A 21906-nucleotide genomic window follows, 5' to 3' on the forward strand; every position below is an offset into this window, starting at 1 on the left:
TCACTTCCGTCGTCACCAAATTTGATCGCGATTTGCAAGAACTAACTGTTCTCCTTTCTCCTAATAAACTTTAAATAAAATAACTTTACATCTAATATTCCACAGCATCATATTTATTTTCAAAATCCATACAACTACAACAAACTACAACAAAGATCAGATGGTTGCCACTCTTACAGTTACAAACTATGAAAGAAAGATAACAACTAAGGTTGAATTCTAACAGTGGCAGAACAGAGATAACAAATTTTCTTCAACACAGATACTTAAACAAACATTTGATTAAAACTTTTAATATCTAGTATGCTTATTCCTTCCAATCAGCCAAACGTTTAAATATTCCCAAGTTAAGTGCAGCACTGGAGAATTTTATAATCATTTAGTACTTATCACAACTTTCCAGTACGTTTATATACCTTACAATACAATTACATACCTCACAACAAGGCTACCTAAAACATGCCCTGCAAAATAAATGCAAATCAACAGCTTGGATAAATAAGAATGAAAGTGATTTTCCCCCAACTATTAATCTAAATATTCTCTAAGAATGAGCACTTTTAGATTCATGCAATTAGTATCACAATCTTGCTTCTTCAACAGTTTGCCAACTAGAAAGCAAGAAATAAAAAACTGAAATGTTAAAAAAAAATGGATCTGTAAGCCGCCTTGCTTTACAAAGATAGTAAGATACCGAGTATTCATATCTCAAAAGCATGACTTAGAATATGTATTATTTTGATTAATTACATATTAATTATTTATACTAGAAACTGATAATATACATTTCATTTTCAGATACCAAACCAATGCAACCTTTTAATAGTCAGAACTCCAACTTCTTTTTGTTGTCAACTCCTAGAACCATATTTCAAACAAATCACGGGGAAGAAGCAAGCAGGTCTCTTGAAAAGCGAGTTGTATGCAAGTGCTCACATTACTATCTTTTTCAGTATGAAAGCTTTTATATGTTTTGGTAGCACCAATATCAATCTAAAGCAATTCTAAATAACAATTTCTTCCCCGTGGTTAAATTGATATTGTGCATGAATGAGACAGTATTTTATGTAGCATTCAGGTTGTTTGTATGGAATGAAACTTGTTACAATACAAAACCTTTTACAATAGTTTTACTTACAGTATTTATTGCAATAATGTTTGTCTCAACACAATGAACAAAAATAAAAACCATAAAACTGAGTTTAAAAATTGAGAAAATATTTAACATAAGCGAAAAAAAATTCCAGCTACTTTACATGTGACATCAAACTTTGATAAAATACTCACACAAAAGAAATGCAATCAATCTGAGCAGTTGTAAAAAAACAAAGAATATTTAACTGAAGGATACTTTACTTTTGTGATGTTTAAATTGATCTCTAACATGTAATTTTTATTATTACTACTTATTTAAAAATATTGTAAACTAGTATTGTAATCAACTTTTTGTACAAATAAAAATACACAATTTAATATTAATTTTAATAACAAGTTTACAATTAATGAAGTTAAATTTTATCAGTGCTTTTTGTGACTTTATATTATGAACATATGACTCTACTATTAACTTCAGCTAACGTAGACTAATCTTAATATTTAGTCAGAAGAGTTTCGAGCCTTTAACCCAAGTAAGCATCCAATCCTCGAAGACAATTAAATTATAAGGCTTAGCTTAAACAGTTAGCATTTGTAGGTATTAAGTTTAATTTCAAAGTATTTCCTTCTGTTTTTCATATTCTTTTAGAAATCATTGAAAGATTACAATGATAAAAACACAAAGTTTATCCTTAAATTGTTATGTCTAACTTTTAATTTAATAAGACAAAATTATGTTGAATATACAATTTTGAGAAACAAAAAATAATATAAGTATTTAAAGCACAACAACTTACCATATGCTTTAACAACATTTGCTAGAGCTCCTGAGGCTCCCTGACGAACAGATGGTATTCCATCTTTAAGATTTGTAAAAAACAAAGGATACAATTTGTCCAAAACACCCCTAAAATTAAAGTGAATAATTAATTAGCAAATAATATTGATATGATGACCAAAATATTATATTTTAAATATATATGATCACTGGCTTAAAAATTTGCACACGAAGAATGATTTATCAGAATCAAATGAAATTTTATATATGTGCATGCAACACTGTTATAAGTAACAACAGAATCAGAGCAAAAGGATTAACATAGGAAAAACTACTTTTTTGACTTTTGGAATTATACAATTCTGAACTATTACTTGTTACTCAGAACATTATTAATAATTTTAAAATGACATATGCTTATAATAAATATTTCTTTTAAATTTAATAGTAAGTATTTTACATTTTCTTTTGAAAACTCAATTATTGAAAAGCTCATATAATTTTACAAGTTCACATTTTGTTTTTATAAACAAACTACATTTGTACTTATGAAATTCTATACTATGTGAAAAAATGTATCTGGTTGTAACGAAAGTTTGCCACCAAAAAAAAAAAAAAAACGTTTTTCTTAATAAAGTTAGGGGGAAAACATAAAAGCAGTACTTTTAGTAGTGTGGGTAGTAATCACCACCCAAATCTATGATTTGCTGCCAACGTTTTGGTAGTTTTCAAAGCGTTTGGCAAAGAAACTTGGTGGCCGAGAGCCCCAAAATAGAGCAACCTCATTTTGAATGTCCCCCACAGAATGGAAGATAGCACCAGCAAGATATAGCTGCAGATGAGAAAGAAAGTAGAAGTTCGAAGGAGAAACGTTAGAGCTATGTGGTAAGTGTGACGAAAGATTGCATTCGAGGCCATACATAGTCTAGCTGATGAATGCAGACACATGTGGTCTAGCATTATCTTGATGGAACATTACTTTTTTGTGCCAGAATTAAGTTCAACATTCAGCAACACAGACTAGCATCTCACTGTACATCTTACTGTCGAGGGTTTTATCTTTTTCCAGATACTCTTAAAGGATAATACCATGGAAATCTCACCAGATACAAAGCATAATCTTTTTGTTAGTCAAATTGTGCTTTGCGAAGCTGCCAACGACTCACCGGGTGCAGACCAACACCCTTTTCCACCTGAAGTAAATCCAGTTTTCATCACAAGTGTCGATCCAGTCCAGAATTTTGTCCTTGTGCTGATATTGGAGCAGACTAGCACAGGCATGAACACATTTGTCCTTATCTGCTTGAGTCAGCTCATGTGGCACCCAGCATTTTAATTTGTATGTTATGTTTATGCAATGCATAGGGTTAACTAATGAACATAGCACTAACATCTAATTCCTTAGCAAGCTCTTTAGTGTTTGCATACTGATCTTCTTCCACAAGTTCTCACAGGCAGGCCACATTAACATCACTAGGCCGGCCACAGCACTCTCTCTGGCCACTAGCGCCACAGCACTCTTGAATGTCATAGTCCTTGTTTTTGAACTTTCGGTACCAAACCTTCACAGTATCATATGATATAACATTTGTACCTAAAGCTGTACACATGATTTGGTGACATTCTGTAAGTGACTTTTTGCAACAGAACTGGAAGTAAATGATGGTTCTAATATGGTAGCGTAACAGTTCCACTTTAGCCAGCTTGTACTTAATGATATGATATTTTTTTTTTACAAATTTCACAACACAGTGTTCTAAAGCAAGTCTCTTTCTTTCAAATACCAAAAATCATTTGAAAAAATATGATTAAACAAGTTAACGAGAACTGTTTGCAGAGACGATATTTGCGATGGTGGGAAACTTTCCTTAAAACCTGATATTTGATGTCCAGTAATGAAAACATTAACTCACTTACTTAGACTCAGCAGCAAAGCAAAGAACAAAATTTCCACATGCCAGACAAGCAGCTGAAAGAAGAAAAAAATAATAATACCATTGAAAAATTCTGCATATTAAAAGCTTAAAGAGTAAAATTTCTATGACATATTTCTATGTCTATAAAATAATTCTAGCTGCATTTGATCATACACAAAACAATTTTTTTGCTGACAGACATTAAGGATTAAGGTCTATGCTATAATGTCAATGGATGATAACTAATGAGACAGTTTTCGGGGATTGCTGCACAAGACCCACTTTTTATTAGTTAACAAATCATCCAGTTCCATTCTGCAGCAAAAAATTAATACTAAGTAAATAGTGATAGCAGAACTCAACCCATAACATATCCATTGATGAGCTTGCACACTTTCTTGAAAAGTAAGCATAAGCAAGTAATTTTTCCTTCATATTGAGTCTCCGAATAAATACCTGCCACAGCAAGCAAAATCAGCTTTACTCCACCTACAATTCAGTTATCAATGACAGATGATTCCCTCTCATTTAATGCATCTTTTATGCGACTTGAGAAACAATTTTAAATCATTAATGAATGGTGAAACTTCTGCCAAGAGCCAGGTGTCTAGCTTGTTAATGCTAAATTTCTGGGGGTGAACCCACTTCCAAAATTATGTAAATGGTCATGTTACATGCCAAAAAACTTACTTTGAATTAGTTTAATTTCTTATTTCACCATTATGAAACAATGCTTCTCAGTCACAATGCTTAAAATATTACTCTAAAAAAAAGTATTATCCTACAGAGGCTGTTCACATATTTTTCAGACGATTTTCATTGTAATTACAGAAATATTTTACCTAAAATTTTTGTTTTAAATGCTTTGTTTGATAAGCTTTATTTTTTGCTGTCTATCCACACAGTAATATCCAGTATATTTTGTAGTAGCAGAAAAAGTACGAGGGTTGGAAATTTAATAGTGGCAACACAGCTGAAAAAACACTACGCAACAAAACCAAAGAATGTACCACACGCAAACTACATACCTACCTTACCTCTCAGCAAAAAGACTCGTCCTGCCTACGTCACGCGCAGGCGGAGTGACGCGAAGAACGGATCCTTGTAATAGCTCACGGTCTAAAGTAAGTGTTGTCAGGATGTTTTCAAAACAAGAACAACGATGTTGGATAAAAATTGAATGTGCCAGAGGTCGTACAGCACGACAGTGTCATCAAGGGCTTCAAGAGGCTTGCGGGGAATCTGCATTGCCTTACAGAACCGTAGCAAGATGGGTGAAAGCATTCAATGAAGGACGCCAAAACGTGGCAGACATGCTGCGGCCAGGTCGTCCGAGTGTCAGTGATGCAGACATGCAAGCTGTTGCCACACTAATGGACAGTGATCGGCGCCAAACGATTCGTCAGCTGGCCGGACAAACAGGATTAGTGCATACGACTGTGCTGCACATTCTGAAGGAACGCCTGTCCATGAGAAAAATTGCCTCACGATTGGTTCCCCATCAATTGACGGAAATGCAGAAATGGCTACGATACGATGCTGCCCGAATTCACGTGGAGCGCTATGAGCACGAAGGAGATGGTTTTTTACGCCGTATCATTATGCTGGATGAGACTTGGGCCTGAACGTACCAGTCAGAACTGAAACGCCAATCAAACGAATGGTGTCATCACGGGTCACCACGACGTTCGAAATTTCGTCAGAACCCCAACAATGTGAAAGTTATGGTGATTCTCGTGTACGACTGTGATGGTGTCATCCTAACGCATACCGTTCGCCCACAGCAGACCGTCACTGCGCAGTATTACTGCTCATTTTTGGAGCACAATCTCCGACCAGCTTTGAGAAAAAAACGGCGACACTTCCTGCAGAACGCTCCTCTCATTTTGCATGACAATGTTCGGCCGCATGCAGCGCAAGCGGTGACTGATTTGTTCAAGCGATGGGCCTAGGAAGTGCTTTGCCATCCACCATACTCCCCAGATCTAAGCCCTTGTGACTATACTCCCCAGATGAAGGAACCACTTCGTGGCACTCGCTTCCAAACTGTTCCTGAGATTCTTGCGGCAGTAGACCGATCCATTCAAACTATCAACAAAACAGGCGCTGCTACAGGTATTCTGCGACTTCCACATCGTTGGAAACGAGTTGTACACAATGCTAGCGACTATATTGAAGGACTGTAAAACATGGTGACATGAATCACTTTTGTATTCCTTGTAAATAAATAGTTGCCACTATTAAAGTACCAACCCTCGTATTTTATCCCATTGCTCTCGAACAGCTTTCAAAAGTCTATGGAGATTGTAGGTTGACGTTTGGACACCCTGCTTTTTAAAAGTCCAAAAGGGCAAAAATACATTGGTGATAGGACAGGAGGTTTAGTAGGGATATGACTCAAGGATATGGCCTTGATATGCATTTCTTATTCCATTTTTTTCCAGGAAATTAACAGTAGATTTTGACATGTCACTGCTTGCTTTGTCTTAATGCTGTTCCTACTGATTGATCACACTGTGTGTAAAGAGAAGGTATTTCATATTTGAAAATTGGGTATAAAATATGTTTTGGATAATATGTGAAGTTGATCCTAACATTTTTCTCCACTCTCTTCATTTTTAATTCGCTGCTATATAAAAAGCCAACAACAATCATAAATCCTTTAGAAAAACATTCTTTAGATTCCTTGAACCACATTCTAAGATTTTTTTCTTCGCTTTGATAATAAATCGATATATTTTTATTGCAGTCATTTAAGTACAGGTAAACCTCGTAAAACATGGTAGATAGATTCCTAGAAAATGCCATGTTGTGTGAAACCGTGTTGTATGAGAACCAGAGCCAGTATAAAAAGGAGGCTACGTTCCGAAAACTTATTAAAAAAATAATATAATTTATTTTAAAATTATGCATAAACAACTTAATTTTTATTAAAAATATATATGCATGTACAAGACAAAACAAAAAGTATTACATATTTTAATTTAATGCAACTTTAGTTTGATCAATTTCTTCATTGTCATTGCGTAGTATAATCAACAGAGTGTTTTTTCGGCGGAATGAGATCGCTTTCACTTTCAAAATTTCTTTCTTTATTTAAAGTTCTAGCATTTTCTTCCCTCTTTAAAAAATCTGTAATTTTAGTAATGTGCTTACTAGTTCTTACCAGGTCATTTTAAATTTTTCGATATAAAGCTGGACACTTTTGCAGCTTCCTTTTGAATTTTCGGCTTATTTTAGCAGAAAGGTCTGCACTAAAAAAAAATAACTTGAGATTTTCAGCTAAGCATAGGCCTTCTTTTAATATTTTTAATGTTAAATTATTAACTTCACAATCTTCATCAGTGGTAGTGTCCTCAGACGCGATTTAGTTTACAGCTTTGAATGCCATTTCTACCAAATCCTCTTCTTCCGCTAATCAATCTTGAATCTTGACCATCCTCAATAGCCATGTTCACAAAATTTTCACCTTTGATTGATTTAGCAACTTCTAATATGCCACCAATATCATATCTTCTTCTAACATGCATTTAACGCTAATGCTTTCAGTTCTTTCAGCGTAAAGATATGATGTCGATTCAGTTCTTGACTGAAAACGTCTTCCAAGCTTCCATTACATTAATTGATTTTGAATTGATTATGTCTAAAATCTACTGTAATGCTCTTCTTATGTAATATGTTTTAAAAGTATAAATAATACTTTGATCCAATGGTTGGAGTAACGAAGTAGTGTTAGATGGTAGCAACAGTACTTTGACATTGGGATGATTCAAATCTTGTGAGTGACATGAAGCATTATCTAATAGTATTAAACGCCTTGAAGCTCAAATTTTTCTGCCTTAAATAACGTTTAGCATCTGGCACAAAACAATTTAAAAACCAATCTTTAAATACTATATTCTCAGTTATCCAAGCTCTTGGATTTGCTTTCCAATATACTGGTAAGGTGTTTTTATTTACACCTTTAAGTGCACAAGGATTTAAAGATTTATAAACTAACAAGGGTTTTGTTCAAAGTCATACTGCACTAAAGTGGCATTAGACAGTTTTTAGACACCTTAAATCAGGATGCAGTTTCTTTTTTTTTTTTTTTTTTTTCTTTTTGGATATAAAGGTTTTACTGGGCATTTTTTTCCACCAAAGCCCAGTTTTGTTGGCATCAAAAATTTGAACTGCTGTGTATCCTTGTTCTTCTATTAATATTTTGAAATTTTTTCAGGAAACATCCTAGCAACTTCATAATCAGCCCATGTAAATTCTCCTTGAATTCTTATGCTATGAATTGCAAAATGATTTTTTAAATTTTCCAACCAACCTTTACTTACCAGAAAATCTGTGTTGACAGAGAGTTCCATGTTCCTCGAGGTGCTTGAATTTTTTTTTTTTTTTTTTAATAATATTCCTTTTTGACAATGAAATTCCTTTATGACAGCTATCATCAAACTAAATGCTCAATGCCTTTTCCATCTTCTCAATTATTGGCACCGGGGGGGGGGGGGCAAACTGCACGTTTTGCGGATGTCGAAGATCCTGCAGCAAGTGCACTTCTTATTTCTCTTTCATTTTTCTTAATAAACTGTTCTGACTGTTTCTTCATTCCAATTAAAATTTTTCCAATGTGAGATGCCCTTTCTCCTTTTAAAAGACGGTCCAGGATTTGTATCAGTACTTCTAAAGAAATTAATTTCCTCTTAAACACTGTATTTTATCTTTATCGGACATGTTTGGGGACTGAAACTTAATGTCTTAAAGATGAAAAAGTTATTATTTAACACACCGTGGCTCAATGCAGACTGCCGACCAGCAGCGTAAGACACTTTCGCTTTCAGGCCATGGAGACGAGGATTCGAATTTTGGAAGCCAAACATGCAGCTTATGTGTTTTCGAGCACTTATTGTGACCTCTTGTTGTTCATCTTTTGTGATAGTCAGGTTTCTTCCTTGTTATCTGGGAACATTTGTTCATACGGGTCATCTAAGGACATTTGTTCATCGGTGGACTATTGCTCGTACGGGTAGTGGAAGACAAGTGACAGAACTTACGAAACAAGAGTTCATATGTGTTAAATGACTATATGGATACATTGCACAATATGGAAAAACTTTACGAGGAGTTCGTTAAATTTCTTTGATTGCTTGGGCAATTTTCTTATCATGTTAAAGCAAAACCGTGTTATAGGAAAACTGTGCTGTAGGAGGGTTTTTGCAATTTATGAATCATGTTATAGCGAAACCTTGTTACAGGAGGACAACCTGTACATCGAAGATTCATCTATTGTGACAACCGTTTTCCCACTTTTGTCCAGATAAATGTTTCTCATAAAGAATTCCGCAGCATGTTCTGCATTTGGCAATATGTGATGGAGAAAGACAATGCACATTATGCTTTTTTGTCTTTTTAAGATTTAAATCAGCATTAATCACTTTGTTTACAGTTGACACTGAACACTTTAACGATTTTGCAACTTCCTTTAACTTGGTGGATTTTCTTTTAACTAGTTTTGCAACATTTGCAACATTCCATTCTTTTGTTGGATATATATTTAGAACAATGTTTCCACTTGAAGTTAAATTTTGATGTTTCTTCCCTTTGTTGTTGACAACATTACCTATTGAAGCTTTATATAACAAAAAAAAAAAGACATTCACAATGTTTTTCAATAAATAGATACGAATAACTTTCTTTGAAAAAAACACAAACATAGTCTTCCATTTTTTAAGTTGGCGTTTTTTTATGTTTTAAACACTTTATAAGCGCGTTCCATCGTTTTTTTAAAAGTTACATTTTGCATGAAAACAAAGATGTCAAATAGCAGACAATAATTTATACTTTCAAAAATATAGTTGCAGTTAAAAAAAATCCAAGCAGATTTTTTTATTATTATTATTTTTTTTACAGCAAAGCAAAATCATCTAAAAAATGTGTGAACAGCATCTGCAAATGCATTTATTATAAACAAAATACAGTACAAAGTCTTTAATCTGGACGTCCATAATCCAGAATGATCTATAATCCGGACCTCAAAGCTACAAACTTTCTGCGCATGCGTACGCTTAAAAAAAATCCAAGCAGATTTTTTTTTACTTTTTATTTTTTTTTTACAGCAAAGCAAAATCATCTAAAAAATGTGTGAACAGCATCTGTAAATGCATTTATTATAAACAAAATACAGTACAAAGTCTTTAATCTGGACGTCCATAATCCAGAATGATCTATTATCCGGACCTCAAAGCTACAAACTTTCTGCGCATGCGTACGCTACGCATGCGCGTTTAATGTATAACGGATGGTATAAGCTAGGCTAAAATTATCTAATTATCTATTTCAGTTAATTTTGCAGATTGCTTCCTTAATCTTCTAATTGGATCCGGCTTATTATTTTTTGCAGACTGTTAGAGCAATTTTATAAAAAGTAAGCTTGAACTTTCAATTATGTCTAAAAGATTTTCCGATCCTGGAGCTGCCAAAGGATCTACAAAGCGAAAGCATGTTTCGATGTCCATAAAACAAAAAGTGGAATTGCTGCAAAAAATGGATAAAAGCATGAAAAAAGTGACAGAGAGGTTAGTGAAAACAAAAAAATTTCAATTGACAAGTTAGTCGGTATTCTCGGCACAGTAATTGCAGGACTTGAACAGCGGAATTTTGTAACTGAACAAGAAATTATGTCTGTTTATAGAATTAAAGAGAAAGTATTAGCACATAAAACGAAGCAACTTAAACAACTTACATTGAAAAAAGTGTTTAATAAAGTAAACAAATAAATATTAAGGTTTTTTTTTTTTTTTTTTTTTTTTTTTTTGTAAATTTTGATACCTTTTATATCATAACTGCTCTTTATTTCATAAATTACGGTTTCATATTTTTAATTTTATAATTTCTGCATGCCATCTTACCAGATTTAAATTGATAATTTATAATCCAGAAAAACCCCTAATCTGGAATCGCCAAAGTCCCAACGAGTCTGGATTAAAGACTTTGTACTGTGCCTGGCTTGCACTCTTTTCATCCAGTGATTCCTGATAACTGTTTGGCTTGATATAACTTACTTCATTATTTTTAACTACAGCAGATGCTGCTTAATGTGATCATGTTTGTGCATGGCTATTTTAATAACGTTAACTGAATGGTAACATTAAAGAATGAAAAAAAAATATCCTTCAAAATATAAATGGAATTAGAAGCATATAAATAGGAACTTTCACAGCATTTTAATTAGAAAAATGAAAAGTTTGAACTATGAACAGTTCGTAACATTACTCAAAACTATTTAACCAATGTCATACCTCGAACACTCTAAAGACATCCCTCATAACATAGACAATAACGTGCCAATGTAAAATTTAAAACTAGGGGAAAAGCAAACTTAACTTGCTATAGATATTTTTAGGGAATTTTGCAAAAATTTCTGTTGCTCATAATAAAGAGAGACGTGTCCGTTTGCCCTCAAAATTAACTGAGTTATTCAAATTTTACATCAAATTAAGGTTTATTTATTTATTTATTTATTTTTTTATTTTTATTTTGAATGGTTGATTGAAATCAAAAATTTAATTAAAAGAAAATTTTCACTGAAATCGTTTGCATTTACATCTATACCTTTCATGTAATGAAAGATTCCAACTCTCATCTTGCAGCAATGACACTCCAATAACCTCATAAATAATATGCTGACTGTGGAGTGGGATTAGGACTGAAACATAACTTCAGTAAATGTTAAATCATCTAAGAATAAGCACAAAAAACCACTGTAATGAGATTAATGTTGCGTATTCTTAGTTGCTTTAATATTTAATTCCTTGGAATGTTCTCTATGTTTCAATTCCAGTATTATTCAGATGGACACTGTGCACCATGCCACTGTCACTCAGGAAGTCAACCATTATCTTCCAGTTCAGTATCCATTTCAAAATCTATTGATTAAAATTTGCTGGTGTCGTTGATGCATTTGATGGCTTCCTCCCTTATTTGATTCAGATTGAAAAATATTATCCTGTGTAGCATTTTGATCGAGTTCAATGATTTAGTGATTACAATAAATGATGGATTCTCTATGTTATTCAATACATATAAATATAACTTTACGAAATTGAATACAATATTTGAATGGTGATCACATATTAAGAGTGATTATTTGATTAAGCAGATTTTGCAATGCATCTTGTTTTCAATGTCACTGAAATTATTACTCTATTTACTGAGTCTTACACATCATAAATGTTAAAAATTGTAATTCTGATTACAAAACTTTTTTTTTTTATTTGTTAAAAATTAATTCTGTATAGTAAAATACCAAAAACTTCATAGCTTGAAACTTCAGAAGGGTAGAATTTAGAGTTTTTAAGGATTTCTGGTCATAAATGAAAACCATTAAATTTACACCCCCCCCCCAAAAAAAAGAAGTAAAAACAAATTCATAAAAAGCACATAGAAGCAACTAATTCCTTTCTTATTTTTTCCTAGCAAAATATATATTAAATGTATTACAATTTTATATAAAAGAAAAGATAAAAAGCATATAAAAATTATTTTTTACATTTTTGAACATCTATTTACAGTCGTTTGTTTTAAAACTTCAGAATGTTCTAGATAAAGGGAGTATAATCTTTCTCCTCATCATTTCTAAAACAATCAGATGGCTTTGTTATTCTAAATCCTTCACTATTCATAGGAAAATTGTGAGTTTATTTAGAACTTACATTTTTGTAATGACAAAACTTCTATGTCCTAATCATATATATCATGTATGTTCTGATCATATATTCATCATAAGTTAAAAATTTGAATACTTTTTTCATAAAGAGGGACCAGTTGTCACCAATGTGAAATGAAATCTGGAATAGTAATGACAATCTTAATGACATTCAAGATAGATAATATTGCCTCTCAAACATATAGCAATTGTTATTTGAACAAAGTCTTCCATGAGGAAAATTTCTTTTCCTGTATGAGTTTAATGGCAGATTTTTCATCATTTAGCACTTGCAAAATGTTGAATTCAATTCAGTTAATTTTTCAAAATGTTGCATGAAAAATTCTCTAATACAAAACATGTTGTGTCGAAAACATTAGCACTCTCTGTGGCATAAAATTAATGTTTTTTGGCATGTTTGCACATGCTTTGGAGCAAACATATTATAGTAAGACTACAATAATGCCTATCAATTAATTAAAATATTAATTTTCAGTTATAGATTTAGTGATTTTGGGCAAAATATTTATTTGGCAACAATTACAAAAGCAAGATATAATCAAAAATCATCAAAGCCAACAGCATTTTACTACCGACATCTGAAAGGATACTTGGAATTTAGGTTTTAGCAGACTTTAGTTGGTGGATTTTTAGCCCTCTACTAATACAGTGTTTAATACTTTCTTACAAATATAACACGATGCATGTTCTGTTTCATAAATTACAACTAAAAAAAAAAAAAAAAAAAAATCAACTGTGAACATACCATCTCTCACTGGCCAACTGTCATCGCTAAAGCAATCAAGAAGAGTTTGTAACAACTGAGATACATATGGCTTTGTAGCTGCTTGATCAACCTAAGAGCAAAAGCCATTAAGAGGCATTTTACCAACAAAGACCACTTTTCAGAAAATTTAATAGTAGTATAAAATAAAAAAGTTACCTTTTTAATGATTTATAAACTTTATAATATGCAATAATATAATATATTAAGCCTTGATAACATACGGAAAGAGAAATGCAATTCAACTATAAATATGGAAATTTTTATTTTCTCAGCATTCTTTACCGATAAACTAGAAAGAATTCAACCTATAAACTAGAAAAATTTCGTAACAGTTTTTTTTAACCTCATATGATATAAACCTTTCATTGCATTTGGTTTGAAAATTATATGTACAGCATTTCTACAGTTAAAAATAGCTACAGTAATTGATATGGCATAGTGATCAACATCATACCTTTGAAGCCAACTCAGCTATGCATGCACAAGCTGCTTCTCGTACAGCATGATTATCAGCTTTCGTCTGAGAAATGTAATGCTGAACCTAAAATAAAAATAAAATTAAATTTAGAAGTTGTTTTGCAGTAATCATAAATTGCATGGTTATGTATAAAAATAAAAAACATCTATTTCTATCTTTCTGAAGTGCATTTTTACAAAATTAATCTGTCTTATAACCATGCAGATCCTTGCATAATAGTAAAAATGAAAGTAAAATCATTTATCCAGTAACAATAGCATACAAACTTTTAATAACTGTTAACAATAAAGAGATTCTCTATTCCTCTATTGAGAATAAAGCAACTTCATGAGTTTTAAGTCTATCACAATATCAGAAACTTTCTTCTTTTACTGCCTACCTTCTCCTAAAGAATACATAATCTGTTGCCTCCTATCCCCCCTTTTTTTAATTAGCTATAATGCACTAAAGAAGTAAATTGGATGCTTGACATTATAAGCAAGTGTGCTTATCTAGGTATTTGAATTTTTTTATTACTGTTATTGCATTTAAATAAAGAAGATCTGGAAATCTGTGACTTTATTTTATTGACAAAAAATAATTTGTGTTCCAGTACTATGTATCACCACATCATATAAACCATCACACCTAAAACTATCTACATATACAGAATATATTATATTAAATATGGTGATATAGTAACAGTAGGCAATGGAAGCCATGCTTAGTTGGTGAAAATCATGAAAATAATTTAGCAGGGTTTGATGTTGAATAGGGGCCAAACAAATTACAATAAGCATATTATTTCGCAGCAACCAGTGGCATGCAGTACAATGCGAGACAGATCACAAAAAGAAATTATTAGAATTGTTTTAAACAATGACCGCAGAAACGATGATCTGCACCATGCAATTCAGCAATCTCCCCACAGGCATCTCATAAATGAAATGTTTAAACTGCAACCAAAAGAAGAGGTCCAAATAAGCATGGAGGCCTAGCAACAGCTCTACTGTACTTAATCCACCTTCTGAAATACCTAACACAGGATTCGCACATTTCTGCACATGGAAATTAAGGACTTTTAAGGACAATTAATGAAAAAATTAAGGAACTATCAGCAAAAGGGAGCTGAAAAAATTCAAATTAAATTCAATCAACTTATGTCTGAACTCTGTTTTTGTAATAACACTCTAAGAATAAAATAAATCCATAAGTAGGATGCATTTTTACTAAACATAATTTAATATACATAACTATAAAACAAATTTGAGAATAAAATCCCCTTTATAAAATTTATCAGGTAGCATTAAATATTTTACAATTATAATAGTTGGATGTATTTGAAAGAAGATTAGGGACATTTTATTTACTATTTACTAACAGCTTTGTGTTGATTTTTTCTTTTATGTCTCATTTTGCCACACACCGAACATAGAGGTTTAGTAAATAGCAGGTGGATTTTATGTCAAATGGCATAGGTTAAAATGAGAAATAAAATCATAATCAGCATGATTTGTAACAGAAGATTGGGTGTTGCCAGTGCTGCCTCTTGCCTAGAGAGGGATCTGTTGATCAGAAGAAACCTGAAAGCCTAATGTAGTTTTGAGGTTGGCAAGTTTTGAAAGTTGTTGCGCTCCATTCGTCTGATGCAGTTAGTGTTATAGCTTCATGTAGAGTTCTTGAGATTGTAACCTAGTTAATACAATAATTGTATATTTTAATGTTCCAATACGCCATTATTGCACCAAAGGTGATAAGTTGTTTTGCATTATTTTAAGTCTCACTAGAATCAAAGAATAAGCTTGACATTAATTTTTACATTTTTGTGCTGTATTTTGTAACCACAGTAATGATTAATGAAAGGCAATAACTTGCTTTAATATGCAAAGATAACTTTTAAAGGTAAGTGGTTAGTTACAAATAAATAAATTAGGTAATTAAATACTCTTAATCATTATAGATTTACATGACCACTATTAAATTTTATTTATTTTTTAAAACATTTGGTAAAAAAGCACTACAGTCAAAAGTAATTAATTCGGACACCCATAATCCGAAATGATCTATAATCCGAACCTCAAAGCTACAAACTTTCTGCGCATGCATCACGTTGACGTAAGACTACAGCTGCGAATATGCATGTGCGCATGCGCAAAATACGTTTACGCATGCGCGTTTAATGTATAACGGATGGTTTAAGCTAAGCTAAAATTATCTAATTCAGTTAATGTTGCAGATTGCATTGTTCCTTAATCTTCGAATTCGATCCGGCTTATTATTTTTTGCAGACTGTTAGAGCAATTTTATAAAAGTAAGCTTGAACTTTCGATTATGTCAAATAGAATTTCCGATATATATTTACTAATATGTAAGGGATCTACAAACCGAAAGTATGTTTCGAAGTCCATTAAACAAAAGTGGAATTGCTGCAAAAAATGACCTAACCATTCCGAAATCTGTTTATCAATTTCACGCTGCTCTGCGGAGGGAGCGGGGGGGGGGGGTGCAATGAATTGGAAGTTGATCTGTCAGCACTATCCTTATCTTCAGGGCAGATGTTTTCATTTTATTTGGCTTATAATTCCTTACTAAATGTAGTATTTCATCTCGATGTATTCCATCTTTGATATGATTTAAATAAAATTCCTTGTCATTATAACTTGCTTCTGATAGTGAAGAAAGTGACACAGAGGTTATTGAAAATGAAAAAATTTCAATTGACAAATTAGTCGGTATTCTCAACACAGCAATTATTGGACTTGAACAGAGGAACTTTGTAACTGAACAAGAAATTATGTCTGTTTATAGAATTAAAGAGAAAGTATTATCACATAAAACGAAGCAACTTAAACAACTTACATTGAAAGAAATGTTTAATAAAGTAAACAAATAAATATTAAGCTCTTTTTTTTTTTTTTTTTTTTTTTTTTGTGTGTGTGTGTGTGTGTGTGTAAATTTTGATACCCTTTAGATCATAATTGTTCTTTATTTCATAAATTATGGTTTCATATTTTTTATTTTATAATTTCTGCATGCCATCTTACCAGATTTAAACTGATGATCTGTAATCCTGAAAAATCGATAATCTGGAATCGCCAAAGTCCCGACGAGTCCGGATTAATGAATTTTGACTGTATTAAAATCACAATCCAATAACATCTCACAGTTTAAAATGTTTGTAGTTTTAAATTGTCAGTTTTAAATCCATGTCATAACATTGATTCTTAAATGGTATTAGAGTAATTCCACATTAAAAGATACAAAACATTTATGTTTTGTAGCAACAACACATGACAAAATATTTATGCGTCTTTTTAATTTGAAGCCTTCCCAGACATTTTGGCTTAATTTATATCAATTTTGTTTTACAACAATCTGTTTAAACATCTTTTCTAACAATTAAAAATCTGTTTCAATAGACAAACCAATGTTCCCACTAGTTTTTGCATGCTTTATCTCCTAATTTGCTAGTCTCTTAAAGTGTACGTAACGAGGTTTTATTTAATCTAGTAAGCGTTAAACAGTCCAAAACCTCTTATAGACATGAAGCAAATTATCGCTATGTCTGAAAGTAACTACAAAGGCACATAAATTATTTTATTTAAAAAGAACTTAGAACATACAGGTACGTTCCTATGTTGACAAAATCAACTATAGCTTGTAGTGATGCAGTTAAATAGGAATAATCAAATTCAAACTAAAAATGTAGACTAGTAGTCAAAGACTACACAATTTAATTTTAACCCAAGCTGGTTCAGTAACTTTATAGTCAAAACAAATTCAAATGTTAATGGTAATAATGCTAAGATGAATAATTAGTAATTATCAGAGCTGGCAGAAACTAATGCAACATCCAAGTGGAAGGCAGAAACACTCTGTCTGTCAGTCTCAAATCCTCAGTTTAAAAACTATATGATTTGCATTATGGTGAAGAAATGGAAAGGTTAACTTATAGTAAAGGCTAAAATTATAAACAGTTGGTTAATTTGCATAATAATAACTGTACATATCATTGAAGAATAATTTTCTTCCTCTTTATGTATTGTTTCTTTCTTCAATTTGTTTCCTCTTCACTTTAGAATTTTTGGAATTAATTAAGATTTCTGTTATTCTAAAAAACCAAATGCATTTAGAATGTAAAGAAAAAGCTGATAAATATGAAATGATGCATAGTTGTGATAATTCAAGAACTTAAGTATGAAGTTTCTAATTTAACACTGCATTTGTAATACATTAAACATACTTGCAAAATATAGATATTTTTTCTATATTACACACTGAAAAATTATCAAAGACTTTGAATTCCTTTGAATTTAGAAAACTAAAATTTTTTTATATTTATTCTATTACTATTAAATATAAGATTACATCAAAAGTATTCCCTATCCTCATTAGACTGATTAGTATATTATTTTCTTATAGTTTGATTATTGAATTGATACAAAAGTCTATTTCCTTCTTTAGATGCAAAAAATACATGAATAAAAGGAAATTTAAAGTACACATGTATTCAATTAAAAGCTATCTTTAAGTTTGATCTTGTGCTATATCAAGTACACCACTATAGTATACTAGATCACTACACAAGTTGTTATACTGGAAGAGAACTAATTCAATTAACTAATTAAATCACTAGTCATCTTCAAAACATAACAACTTTTATATTTAACAAATGCATGTCACAAGGATGCATGCAAACATAAGCAGAACTACACTACTCACCAAGATAGAGATCCAGTTATAATTACATACATAAAGTTTCTTTACAGTTACAGTTTTAGTTATATGAAATAATGCAGTTACATAAACAGTTAGAAAGTAAATAATAGCTCAAAAGTCCAGTTATGGTTAAAACACCACAATCTCTTGCAATCTGCTTTGGGTTAATACATTGTTGATAAAAAATCTCTACTAGAATTTTAAAAAAATTTATAATACTGTTTTCATATCATGCACATTATTCAAGGTTTGAAGAGCCAAGGAATTCTGCAGTGATTGAAAAAGATGACATCCAAAGGAGCAAAGTCTGGTTGAGTACTATTTTTCTGAGTGATTAATGCATTGTTATGAGTGATTAATGCATCGCTTTACCATGATGAAAGATAACCCCTTTGATGAAAGAGGAATTGACAGACTTTATTTTGAGGAAAGTCAGGTGGTAAATTTGCTTCACAGAATAAAATCTGATGCAAAATTTATTCAGATTATAATGCCTAGATTATTGTTCAATATTCTAGATTTTTTTCAAAGGGGTTCAGCATTACAGCAGAACACCTGTTTCTCATTAGCTAATATAATATACTCCACAAATAGCTTATTCTGGAACATGTATGCAGAAAAGGACAGATAGCAGGTTTACCTGTCCTTGCTTTTCAGACAGCTGACGTTGAACCTATTGATCCAGCTTTGCAACGAATCTATATGTGTTTATTCATCTTTAAATTGTTTAATTTACCATTTAAAAGTTTTTCAACAGTTGCACACGGCACAGTCAATATGGCTCAGTTCCAGACACAACTGATGAATTTCTGGAACATGTCTAAAATTTTTTAATTCTGTCATAATCCATGATTTATAAAAACCAACCACATGTGCATCATCAAATGCATCCCCTTAGACACTTGATGAATGTTTCGGCATGTTGGCTGCAGTACTATCTCTATCAAACTCATACAAAAGACAATGTCTGATATATTCTTTGTCCATTTTAAATGAATAATTTATTCTTCAAAGCACATTGTCTTTATATACTGTTAATCTATATATTTTATTGACAGAAAATTTCACTCATCTGAGCATCATGTACAATGGCTAACCTGAATTTTTAAAATGGGGCAAATTTCTGCATCAACCAATAATTGAATTAAGCTAATAAATATATCAAATCTAATATATTAAAATCAATAATTCATTCAGAACTTGTATTTTTTCTTAAAAAAAAAAAAAAAAAAAAAAAAAGCAGAACAGGAAACTTTTGGTTTGTAAATTCTATAAATATAATAAAATTAATAACATTACTTACAAATCTATCAATATATTTCTTTACGAACATTCTTCCATTTTCCTTAACAATTCTGCGCCAGCTTTCTTGAGAATATATTCTTACCCCATCAGCAATGTAATACCTTAAATGCATTAAATTAAATTAATATACCTAGTCATGAAATACAGGAAAATAATAGAATATCTTATGAAAATGCCATATGTGTTGTGCAATGTCAAAATTAATAAATTATTTTTTTAAAAATTTGATTTATGTTTAGAATTACTGTTTATGATGAGACACTTCACGCAGTTTGTGATCTGGCATAAGACAGATTATTAGATTTGATTTGATCTAGCATAAGATAGATTAGATTTGATCAGTTTTATACATAACTATAAATGACTGTATAACATATTGTTATGAATTTGGTATTTAGATAGCTAATTTTAGTAGAATTATAATTAAAACTGTTGTACTTCCCCATGCGATGCAGGACAAATTTTAAGAGAAAGCTATGCTGGAAAACGTAAATTACAGGAGTATGTAAATTTAACATTGAGTTAAAGTTATCTCAATAATTTATTTTGAAACTGAATAAATGTAATTGAACACTATGTTAGTTGTAACTATAATTCCACACTCTTTTTGCTTTCCAGAAATACTAAGAAGATCTCACTCAGCCAGTTGAAATCTATAAAAGGCCAGAGAGAGAGCATTTTAGTTAGTTGTTACTGTTATTGAGAGTTTGGTTCCGCATGAAATGAGATATCTAAATTAGCTATCTTTCCTCTTTGCATTGCATTGTATTTTAACATTTTTAGTAGTTTGAAGTACAACTACTGATTACATTGTGAACACTTGTACCAATATCTATCAGGAAAATTTCAGTATTCTGATATATTTCTTTTGATAAGAATAAATTTTATTAACCTATTATCGGACTTGTGCATTTAATCTATTACAAACCCATACACATGCAACAATACATTATATTATCTAACCAATTATTATGATTTTGATCTTTACTATGACTTCTTCCTTCCACACTCCTCACTAGAATGCAAATTATCTTTTAGACTATATAAGCTGAGGGCTCTGAATCTTTGAGAGAAAGGAGGTCTGACAATGGTACTGCACTGTTAGAATTTTGCCAGCTCTGTCTATAAGTGATTACTTCAGCTTTACATTCTCTCCCAGCCGATACCTTAAACTTATGCACCAATAAAATATTGAGCCAGCTTATAGCTTAGCATCTAAAATCGTAGGCTTGGGTTACTTTATCAATATTTAAATTTGTTTAATTCTTATAGTTTAATTTACATCACCATGACTAGAGGTTCTTGTCTGTAGCACAAGTCGTGCCTTGCATATTACAAGTTCGGATTAAATAAAAGGTTACTTAAAACCTTTGCAAGTCTTTGTGATAGTATTTCAGATGTAGCAATGCTTCACTAATTTGTCTAGTAGACTTGTAGGACTTAAATTTAGTTTCCAGATCAATTTCAGCCTTACACCTGAATGATTAAAAACTATGTTCCATGACCAACCAACTTTTAGCCTACTACTCCCAAATTCCAAGTTCCTCCAACACCAGTAAGTCCAATAGAAGTCTTTAGGTTCATCATAAACACCACCAAGCACTGATGCTGTCCATCACTTTCAATGGAAGAAGTTTGATCTAAACATTTTTGGAACAGATAGAAATGCATTTTTTGCTATGCTCTGTTGCAAAAGGTCACCTTAGCAGCCACAGCACTTTGAGGACAGGCCCTGAGCTGGCACAAAGCACTAGTAAATTTTTTATTAGGTGGACCAAAAAGCAAGAATTTTAAGTGTTTAAAACTACCCTTTAAAACTTTTTCTCCATGGCCAAATATGGTGAAATTAGAAGTTTAACTTTTTGGTAAATATCAGACTAGGGCAGAGGCATTGTCAGACTTTATTTTGAAGAAAGTTCTAGTGGTAAACTTGCTATATGGAATAGAACCTGATGAAAAAGGTATTTTGATTATATTGCCTAGGACTCAGAGGTGGGGAACCTTTTTACCATTAGAGGCCACATTTAAATTAGGCAGCAATAAGAGAGGCCGCATAAGCTGATTGACCTAAGTGACTTTTGTGAAATTATTATAGTTTTTCTATAGATTTAACAATTTATTGCATTATATAGAAAAAATAAAATATAATACAAAATT

The 21906-nt window shown here is 31.7% G+C and overlaps 1 protein-coding gene across 2 annotated transcripts in view; it reads right to left on the reverse strand.

Moving 5' to 3' along the window:
• The window catches only part of LOC118182691 (uncharacterized), a 92455-nt gene that overhangs the window by 25302 nt on the left and 45247 nt on the right, over window positions 1-21906 (reverse strand). For both annotated transcript variants that reach the window (XM_085815874.1, XM_085815875.1), the window contains exons 7-11: window positions 19748-19850; window positions 13723-13809; window positions 13248-13338; window positions 3791-3842; window positions 1893-2002 (exon numbers count right to left, since the gene is read on the reverse strand). In XM_085815874.1, coding sequence (XP_085672000.1) covers window positions 1893-2002; window positions 3791-3842; window positions 13248-13338; window positions 13723-13809; window positions 19748-19850 — 443 coding nt within the window. The remainder of the gene's footprint in view (window positions 1-1892; window positions 2003-3790; window positions 3843-13247; window positions 13339-13722; window positions 13810-19747; window positions 19851-21906) is intronic.

This window comes from Stegodyphus dumicola, chromosome 4, assembly GCF_044657685.1.
Source record: "Stegodyphus dumicola isolate Sdum_Otavi_A_Nest chromosome 4, ASM4465768v1".
Classification (NCBI taxonomy): Eukaryota; Metazoa; Arthropoda; class Arachnida; order Araneae; family Eresidae; genus Stegodyphus; species Stegodyphus dumicola.